Here is a 10,795-nt window from a genome sequence, read left to right on the forward strand (position 1 = left end):
GTGTGTGTGTTTGTGTATGTGTAATAATGTGTTTGCCAGGAAATGCCAGCGGCATGGGATGCATATGGCTGAGCGACATGTGACATATAGAATGTGGCTGATGGTGTTTGGGCGGAGATGACTGGCGGCACTGCGGGGGATGGCATGTGTCCAGGCTGGCGGCAGGGTGGGTGAGGGTGGCGAGGGTGGTGAGGGGGTGGGTCGTTGGAATCTTACCTCTCAGAGCGATGCCCTGTTCCAGCAGCAGCAGGTGGCGTGGCGGAGAGGAGGCACTGTGGACAGAGAGGACGCACGGCTTACAGGACTGCACACCGCACCAGGGTCGGAACATTTGAACGCTCCAAACCATTTGGAGATCTGTTTTAACAGCCTGTGCTATGAGGGCAGGACCTGCACTTCAAGATAGCACCAGCAGACAGCGTCTTTCTAGGCTAAAATGTCCTCGATGGATTATCTGAGGCATGTTCAGTCATCACCGGTAATTGTTGGACATGTGTGTACAGGGCTTTTAAGATCTTTGTTCACATCCTGTGGTGTTTGTTCGTCTTTTGTGTGTGCATGTATGCGAGAGAGAGTGAGAGTGTGTGTGTGTGTGTGTGTGTGTCTCACCTGGGTGGGGAGGCTGGGGGGGTGTAGAAGGCGTGTGTGTTTGGAAAGTGCTGCTTCCTAAGGGCTTGTGCCAGGGTTGGCCGGAACTCAGGGTCCACGCACCACAGAGAGCCTTTCCCATTGGTCTAGAGAGGGAGGGGAGAAAAAACGCCACCATGAGCCAGATTACATGACATCAACTGCGAGACGGCTGAGCGGGTGCTGTGATTGGATCCTGTCTGGTGGAATGCAGGCAGTGTGATTAAGGGCCACTGGTGTACTGGAGGCTTTATGTGTTGACCAGCTTTAGCCTGCAGAAAACCCCACTCAGAAAACAGCAGAGCAGTGATGTGATGTGGTGTGGTCTACCTGGTCCACAATTCTGATGGACTACCATAACAAATCATCCACACAGATGAATGGAGTGGTGGCCCATCTGTTAGGAAATGTTCTGTGTCCCATGGTCATATTGACTCCCACTTTGTTCCTTTCTCTTCCACTCGAGTGCGAGAGATCCATGCTGTTCACGTATGTGTGTGTGCATGTGTGTGTGTGTGTGTGTGTGTGAGGCGTGGTCCTGCGGGGGGGGATATGACCTTGACTCACTTCAGCAGCCACACTCATAAACAGGAAAGAGGAAACATCACCATGGCAACAGACACCAGGCTGCGCCATACGAAAGCCGCAGATTCTCTCTCTTTTTCTCTGTCTCAATCTCTCACACACACACACACACACACACACACAGCCTCTAACATGTCAACATGCATCTCACCAATGTGCCTTGCCTTGCCACCAACAACGCTGCCTTCAATACCAACAACAAACCAGGGATAGCTCAACACAGTACCCTATATATATACATAGAGAGGAATATAGGATATCTATTTCACCTTCAACATCACCACAAACCCACGTAAACACCTCCCCTAAAAAGTGTAGCAATAAGCCCTGCTGTTTACCATTGAGCAGTTCACACTTCACACTCCATGTAGTCAATGAGTAGTGGTGGCCCTTATCCAAAGCAGCTTGAGGTGCACTGAAGGAGTACATTCCATTAGTCGTTCAGTACCCACAAATCATTTCATAATCCATGTTAGACCAATCATTCTAAAAGACAGCCACCAAAATGATACACCCTACAATCTCCCCTAAGCCTTACCTCCCCTGAGTTTTCTCAGTTAATCATGTTCTCAGTAAATCATGAAAACCTACAAATGCTATATGTGTACTATTCTAATTGTTTCCTTTTTCTCTTTCTACTGGTGGCTTCATCATGTACAGCCATACTGGCCTTCTTGTCCAGTGATCTGGGCTGCTCAGTTTGCCTGCCGTGTCCCTGCCAGCCTGAGGGGAGGGGGCACCTATCTCTCCCTCCTCCAACCCTGAGATGAGAGCGGTATTGACCAGCACGTGTGTTGCTCAGCATCTTTTTGAATGAATATGGGTGGGGAGGGGCTGGAGCATCTCAAAGAGACGCCACAGAGAATGTGTAGATTTCACGCAAAGAAAGCCCCTCGTTCTAGATCCTTCTAAACCTGAAACAGAGCACGTGGAAGTCTTTGTTCTGAAGCTGTGCTGAATGAGCAATGTGCTGTTGAGTAACGAGTCTGAGCCGTGGGACTTGAAGAGATCAGTTGAAAGGACGTGCATTACCATGAATGATTAATGTGGCTGAGTAGTGTGTGGCATGTCGAGTGTGTATGTGTTTGTGTGTGTGCGTACAGCTTGAAGTGTGAGAGCTGCTTGTTCTTCCACTCCTCCCTTGCTCACCTTGCCCAGGCTGCGCTCCACCTTGCGGAAGCACTTGTTGAGGGAGAGGTTGTGGCGCACCGAGTTCTTCCAGCCGGTGGGTGCGCTGGCGAAGTAGGGGAAGTGCTGCAGGATCCAGCTGTAGATCTCCTTCACCGGGAGCGACTTGCTGGGCGAGTGCTCGATGGCCATGAAGATGAGCAGCGAGAAGGAGAAGGGCGGCTTGGACTTGAGCGGGTCCCTCTCCGTGGCCTGGCCCCCCGAGGTGGACGAGACGGACGACGCGGACGAGGAGGAGAGGGCGCGTTCGTCCGCCGAGCCCTCGATGTCCTCGGGGCCGCCCAGGCTGAAGTTCTGCAGGAGGTTCTCGTGGAGCCAGTTGAGGTTGGTCAGCTCCTCGTCCTCGGTGGCCTCGCCTTCGGCCACCGCTCCCCCCGCCGCTCCTCCGCGGCCCAGCCGGTCCAGGCTGGTGGCCAGCGGGCTGGAGGCGCTCTCGGCCTCGGGGAGCGTGCCGGCGCCGCACGCCCCGCCCTGCGACCCTGGTGACCCTGCTTTCTTATCCGGAGACATGCCGACGACCGGGCCCATCAACCCCGGAGGGTCTGCGGAGAGAGAACAGGAACAGAGAACGGAGAGAGAGAGAAAAAAGACTTTAGTCTAGTCATAAACAAACAGCAGTTTTTCAATCTCTTTGGTGAGGGGACTTCCCACAGCAGCCAAACCTCACAATGTCACATGCAAGTAATCATTTCCAACAACCTGCCCACAACCACCATACTAATACTTAACAACAACAACAAAGACAGCTTTTCACAGGGGTTGTTGAGTGGGTTCCTTCCGTTATCAGTTTATACAATACTAGCGCAACATATAGCCTACATTTTCAACCACAGTTAAACCACTTCTGTCATAGGCCTTTATGGAAAAGGGAAAATAAATGTGCTTTCAGTCAGCAGGTAAAAGGCTAACAGCTACCTTTATAAGCACTACTAGACGTGTCTTGAATGTGTTTCCCTCTAACCATTCATTTAGCTAATGACAGCCCACTGGCAGGCAACAGCCTCCCTCCACATTAGCTCTCGGCCTCCTCCCCACGCCTCTCTCCTCTGAGGGCTCACAAGATGAAGGGCCTTTCTGAAGCTCTCAGCAGTTAGTGAAGGGCCTCTTGGGTGTCCAGTCAAGTGCCTGAGACAGCTCTGATCTTGCTCTGTGTGGAACCAGCTCGCACCACGGCCCGTCAGATGCCAGAGGAGTGGGCAGCCTGTAAGCAGCATGCAGGCTACTCACATTCAGCACACCGTGAACATGCAATCACCATCCACACACAGTGACCTGATATAAAGTCATATATGACTACTATTACCACCTTGATATGAAGCTCTCTTAAATACCCAGACAAATACAAGTGGGAGTATCACCAGTACCCTTAGATTTAATACACTACACTCAATATCAAAGACTGGTGTGAGATGGCCAAACAATGTTGCCAAATGGCCTACAAGGGCCATTAGGTGCCTTCAACTCCCCTGATAGACAGACAGATAGGATTGTGTGTCTGAGGTTAGAGAGAAAGGTCTGTCTATGGGCTGAGTGAGATAGAGAGGTCTGTCTCTGGGCTGAGTGTCTGAGGTAGAGAGAGGTCTGTCTCTGGGCTGAGTGAGATAGAGAGGTCTGTCTCTGGGCTGAGTGTCTGAGGTAGAGAGAGGTCTGTCTGGGCTGAGTGTCTGAGGTAGAGAGAGGTCTGTCTCTGGGCTGAGTGAGGTAGAGAGGTCTGTCTCTGGGCTGAGTGTCTGAGGTAGAGAGAGGTCTGTCTCTGGGCTGAGTGTCTGAGGTAGAGAGAGGTCTGTCTCTGGGCTGAGTGAGGTAGAGAGGTCTGTCTCTGGGCTGAGTGTCTGAGGTAGAGAGAGGTCTGTCTCTGGGCTGAGTGTCTGAGGTAGAGAGAGGTCTGTCTCTGGGCTGAGTGAGGTAGAGAGAGGTCTGTCTCTGGGCTGAGTGTCTGAGGTAGAGAGAGGTCTGTCTCTGGGCTGAGTGAGATAGAGAGGTCTGTCTCTGGGCTGAGTGTCTGAGGTAGAGAGAGGTCTGTCTGGGCTGAGTGTCTGAGGTAGAGAGAGGTCTGTCTCTGGGCTGAGTGAGGTAGAGAGGTCTGTCTCTGGGCTGAGTGTCTGAGGTAGAGAGAGGTCTGTCTCTGGGCTGAGTGTCTGAGGTAGAGAGAGGTCTGTCTCTGGGCTGAGTGAGGTAGAGAGGTCTGTCTCTGGGCTGAGTGTCTGAGGTAGAGAGGTCTGTCTCTGGGCTGAGTGTCTGAGGTAGAGAGAGGTCTGTCTCTGCGTGGCGATGATGACGTCTCACTGAAACCACCACGGAAGCCCAGCGGCCCCCTCTAATGGAGCAGCGGCAGCAGAATCCTGCTGAATATCAATAAATAAATCATCGCTATGAAGTGCAGCAGGGCTGTCGCTCCAACTAGCCATATACGGGCTAAAATCTGCCACTGCCCTGGCAACCATACAGCCCATCAATAAATAAATAATCACCTTAAGTGCTTCTCTGAATCTCTTCCTCTCTCTCTTCCTCTCTCCTGACCATCCCTCTCTTCAGGTTTCTCAGGAAAGTGCAGCGACAGAAGAGAGCATCTTCCTCTTTCAGACTTCCTGTTCTCATGGGGATTGCACTGAAATCCAATCCCTCAGTATTCAATTTTTACACAGGAAGAACACAAAAGCAAAACACCACACCACTGAACACCACAGCATTCCAGTGGCAGACCAAAGAAAATCAGACATCAAGGTGCAAAATAAATATGCCATCTTCCTTTGGAACGTCAATGAACTCACTGGATGAAATACAGTTTGTTTCTGGAACATCTTCAAGTAATAAAGCTGTACAGTATGTGATCTCAATCCTAAGAATTTCTGTAAAATATTTGCACAGCCAGAGTAAACAAAAGCTTGCCCTCTTCCACAGGGTGATAAACCTGCCGGTGCTTTTACAGTCCCCCAAAGACACCAAAACAAAAAGACTCCAAACAATGGCAAGGGCCTCATTAACCTCCATTAGCAAGCCAAAGCAGAGCGCCTCTACTGCCCGATCATTAGCATGCTGCTATCTCTCTGTTCACACACACCCCTCCGCCCCTACACACACACACACACACACACACACACACACACACACACACACACACACACACACACACACACACACACACACACACACACACACACACACACACACACACACACACACACACACACACACACACACACACACACACACACACACACACACAGCTAACAGCATTTAACCACTTCAAACACACAAACAAAAGCCTATTAAACTATTGTCTGCGGGTGGGGCACTTTTAAAGTACAAACACAAACCCACACCCAATCAATACCTAAAACGGTCTTTTTGTATTAAACATGGCTGTGCAAGTATCCACCCAAGTCTTCTCCTGGCGACACATTTTTGGGTCAATGTGTAATAATACGATCATTAATTCTGACCTTGATACGATTATTAGCTCAAAATGAAAGACCTGGGTACTGGTTTGTGTGTATCAATGTTTTGGTATTTATGTTGACAAATATGCAACTTAACATCATTTGTACAGAATCCCCAGATGCCTGCCGTTTAACAATGTGAGGGGGAATTTATAGCAAGGAGCATTTTCTAAAAATAGATTCTCTTTCCACAACATATCCCCCTCATCACCAGTGAGCAGACTTTTCCTCCGTTGGCGCAAGTTTTCCCTGCATGGGAACAGCCCTCGTCTTCACCACAGCCAGGGTGCCAGTATGCGAGACATGAGGTGGTGGAGACTGAGGAGGACCCCTGACATTAACTAGCAAACAATGAAGCACACACCGTCTACAGATATGCTGCCTCTGATAGCAAATTACACATAAACATTCTCAATATACTTTTTCCAACCTACACTGGGGACAAACTTTTCATCAGGAAGCACAATTATGCTACTATATCCAGCAATATAAATAACTAGGTAATATAACTGGCATATAGGCTACATTACAATTAAAGGACAAAGAGAACGCTGTCTCCTTCAAACAGTCCTGTTTCCAATTATGGAACAGCACTTTGCAAGTGTTTCTGCTGAAAGTCTGATCTGAAAGTCCAATTCTTTTAAATGTCCCAATACTGTAAAAAAAATTAACCCAGAGATAATAACAGATACTGTGAAGATGACAACGAATTTTAGAGACGTAGGCCTAGCCTATATTCCTTCAAAAAACAAAAACGACATATCTTCAGAGTGACTGTAAGAAACTGAACAGTATCCTTGTAATTTGCAATATGTGTATATGAACCTGCTAAATGAGACTTTGCAGTCTATGACAATTCCTCTACACATTTGATCTGATTAATGTCTAACTGGAGAGCATCTATTTCTTTCTAATTCCTCTGTAACTCTTGTCTCTGGTCTGACCAGACAACAAACCCTAGATTTCCTCATCCAGCTTCCTCATCCAGTCTTTTTTGAACCTGGAAAGTTGTCTATCTCTTTCTGTGCAATATGACTGGCCATTTACCTCAGTAGACTGGCTAGAGTCTATTCAATTAGGTTGGGACACCAAAGTCCAACCATATTACACTGTCAAGGAAGGGACCAAGGAGAGATGGAATCACTATTAAACACTTTCCATTTTCCACTATCATAATTTTTACAATCACATACCAGCATCATTGTACATCACTGACCTGTCCAGTCTGGCTAACACTTATACTCATGGTAACAAAGAATCTCTTGTTGGTTTCATTGTGTGTAGGTATGTGGTCACGTTTAAACACCCAAGCTTCTTAAATCTGCTCATGAAAAGCTTGTGAGAGCTGGGATCTCAAAGCCTACAACCGCAGAATCTACTGCCATTTCAAACCTCTACTCAGTACAAAACGTACACTCATTTAGCCAGAAGAATTAATACAAATTCTGGGACAAAATGAAAACTCCTATTTACTGCTTGATATGTGAGCACACAAAGTGTGCAAGGTTCCCCAACAGCATGGCTTCCTGGTAGCGTAGCAGCAAGGAGCATTGGATGCTAGTCACTCCCATGTATTTCCTGCCATTGTTGTGCTTTCCGCCTCCAGTGGTCCCCAACTGGTTTCAGAAAAACACCGATTTTATCCTCCTGCTTGTGAGTTACCAGTATTGGGAACAACAGTCAGATGAATGTAGCGCAATGTCACTGGAGGAGAGAACAACCAACTGTTTCGCAGTGAGAATAGAAGGAGATAACAGAGAAGAGAACAAGACAGAGGAAACGTGACCGAAGGAGGGAGGACAGGGGACTGAAATCCAGGCCATTTGCAGCTCAAATCCACAGTTGCCACTGTCATTACATTACCAGTCCCTCGTGTCCCCACGTCACTATGGCAACCACCATGTAGCAGCCTCCTGGGGCCACTAGCTATGCCACTGGGGGCCCCACACAGGAGGCCCAAAAGCAGAAAAAGCATATGCAGCTGGAGCTATTGTGAGAGCTTTTGGGGTGTGAGGGTGGGGCCACGTAGAACATAAAAGAGTCGAAATGTAGAAAATTTGCCAAATGAATGTGAGACTGTATTGACTCACGTGCCAATCTCAAATAATCAATTTCTATGCAACACTCCAGTCCGACCTGGGACATCAAAATTCAGAGGGCAGTGAAGAGGCTGTCAATGGCTGATTAATATCAGGGTCCCAAGGAGCCCAATGATTTGCTTATTACAAGAGGCAGGTGCTGCACGACACTTTCTTTCAGTGGCAACTATCTTCACATGCACGTGTGCTTGCTCACGCGCACACACACACACACACACCAGATCATATCTGCCACAGTGAGGGTTATAATGAGACTAATTAATTTCCCTGCCAAGTGTCAGGAGAGCACTGAGCAGGGGATTGTTCGCCCTGTCCTACAGAAGACCTCAAGAGAGGCTGGAAATAAATACACACAGCTGGCTCAGGGTTAAATTATGCTAAACTGGCACTCAATAAGAAAGTGAAAGATCAAAATAACTAGGCTACAATCTTGGTTCCAATACTGCATTAACACTTTTTATGGCAGGTGTCATAGTTGTCAATAATTCATACAAAAACAAGCTGGTAGCTTCAATCACAACGTTAGAAAATGAAGTGGTGATTATGAATTTTAATTATTGGAAAATACCCCTTACTCCAATTCGCCTACAAGGAACAGAAAGTGAGAGCAAATTACAGCTCTGACCACGAAGTGACATGTCGGCCGTGCCCTCGTCGTGAGTGGTAAACAGTCAGAGGCATGAAACCAGAACTAAATGACATGATCATGTGACAGTCAGAGCAGAACGACGGAAACAAGTCGCCTACTCGTCCCTTTCCATCGGCCATCGCTCATCTACGCGGTGCCTTTGACCACGTGTCAATGTCACTCACACAAATAAGCTGCCAGCTCTGCCGGAAATACACACGAAGGCTCACTTCTAACTCTCCATTTTGACCACCCTATACTGTTAAGCATGAATCGCTTTACTGAAAAAGCTGTGATTGAAACAGAGAGTGGTGGCAGAATATGAAATCAATGGGGAAAAGGAAACAAAATAGCAGCCCCCACCCTCCGTTCTCTTGTTACATAGTTGCCCTAGATTCTCGCCAGTCTCCATTCGAAACAAAATGGATATCTTTCTAACCTTCACTTTTAACCTTTACGGATACATTGTTGAAAAGCGCTGTCGAGTTTGCAGTGAGACTCTGACCGACCATGGGAAAAAGAAGTTCCTCAAACTAAATCGACATAATAGGCTGACAAATCAAGTAGAAGTCCACCTATTTTTATTGAATAACGCAACCTGAACTTCATGTTATGTGTCAATAAACATTATACATAAGTAGCCAGGAGGAATATACATTTTTATAAATGTGTATTGACGATCAACATTAGCCTATACATTGAGGCTAACAAACAGGCTAATGCCTTGCTAACCGAGGTCTCTCTCTACAAAGCGCTGTCAAAGCTAAGTTGTTTTACTTGTAAAAAGAACCCGCGTATTTCGTCCAATCTTATTCGAATTAATATAGGCTGCGTAATAAATTAGAACGTCAAGCTGCGAGCTCGCGGCTAACACGGAGACCTCACTTTGCGTCTCGTGTCAGGCAGAAAACACAACGTGTGCTTCCACAAGCACATCGAAGTTCAGTCACATGGTGGAAAATGCGATTAAATATGTAATGGCAAATAATAACCTATTATTCAATGACTAAAGAAACGGAACACTATAGAGCTTTGAGGGTATACACTTGTCAACGTAAGTCCTTAGGTAAATATACCAGCGCACGTTTTGTTGATCTTAAAATAGTTTCAAGGCATTCAAAATGCAAATCCAACATAGCTTGTAGTGTTAAAAATGTCAGAATAAAATTGGCTAGTTTCTTACTTACATTCATGCATTCCAAGACTCTGTCCGCGAGGAAAGATGATAAAGAGTCAGTGTGTTCATGCAATTGCTTTTCGTTTGCAGCCGACTGTGTCAAAAGCTTTGCAGCTGCTTCCTCCATCCACGCAGCGCAGAGATCACGCTGCACGGTAACGCTACGATACCCCCCTGCCGTCGCCAAGGTAACAAGGCCACTTCAGCCAATCACACCCCCTCCTCTCCGATATCCCCTGACAACTGCCGCAGCGCAGTAGCACTTTTTTAGCAGAGCTAAGCAGTTGCGCCGAACGCGCAATTCTGTGCAGTCTTTACTGGCGTCAGAGGCCTGGATACGGCTTGGAGTATTGCATTCTGTTAAAACTATTTCTTTCATAGTTTTGGATTCTCTAAATTTAGCTGCAGTTGCCTAAGTGACGTCAAAGTCGTTTATATCCAAATAAGTTTGGCGGATAAAATTCTCAAGGAAGTGATGGGTTAAGCAGCATCAAAACCAGGTCAAACATAGTGCGTCATTTTGACGAGGGAGTCCTGGAGGCAGACTCTGAAATGGAATTGCATGATGTGACGTAGGTCTGCTACACAATGAAGCAAGCGTCCTCACTTACATAAGGGTGTTGTGTTTCAAAGCATTGCAGGGATTCCACAGATTAAGCTATCTTTATATAGCTGACCTGACCATTATGGTCTGTTACTGTCAGTCGTGTTTTTAATTTTGCATTTTTAATGCAATGTAATTTTTTTGACGCAATCAAATATGGGGTCAACTTCTCAGTCAGTTGGAATGGCAATGGAAGGTAGTAGTAATAGACTTAGTCATAATGTCTTACATGCCTAATGCCTAAAATGCATCACTACCAAATCCAGTCCTATTACATAACATCAAGGTTTGACAACGTCATAAACAGGGGGTTGAAGACAGCAGTGGGGGTGAAGGGGAATTGGACAAACATATACCAGTGTTGAGAAGACAGGCCCATACCACACGTCTCTGCTGGTTTAGAATCAAACACACCAAAATTAAAGAAAAGGGAACAACATGTTTAAT

At 46.9% G+C, this 10,795-nt stretch overlaps 1 protein-coding gene across 3 annotated transcripts in view; it reads right to left on the minus strand.

Moving 5' to 3' along the window:
- Positions 1-10,249, minus strand: part of foxn2b (forkhead box N2b) — a 13,998-nt gene extending 3,749 nt beyond the window's left edge. For 2 of the 3 annotated variants that reach the window (XM_062517793.1, XM_062517790.1), the window contains exons 1-4: positions 9,755-10,249; positions 2,362-2,942; positions 610-734; positions 217-272 (exon numbers count right to left, since the gene is read on the minus strand). In XM_062517793.1, the coding sequence (XP_062373777.1) occupies positions 217-272; positions 610-734; positions 2,362-2,942; positions 9,755-9,764 (772 nt within the window). In that variant the 5' untranslated portion in view covers positions 9,765-10,249. Of the gene's footprint in view, positions 1-216; positions 273-609; positions 735-2,361; positions 2,943-4,871; positions 5,009-9,754 lie in introns of all 3 variants that reach the window. The other variant, XM_062517791.1, reaches the window with a different exon arrangement.
- Positions 10,250-10,795: the final 546 nt, after the last annotated feature.

Source organism: Sardina pilchardus, chromosome 17 (assembly GCF_963854185.1).
Source record: "Sardina pilchardus chromosome 17, fSarPil1.1, whole genome shotgun sequence".
Classification (NCBI taxonomy): domain Eukaryota; kingdom Metazoa; phylum Chordata; class Actinopteri; order Clupeiformes; family Clupeidae; genus Sardina; species Sardina pilchardus.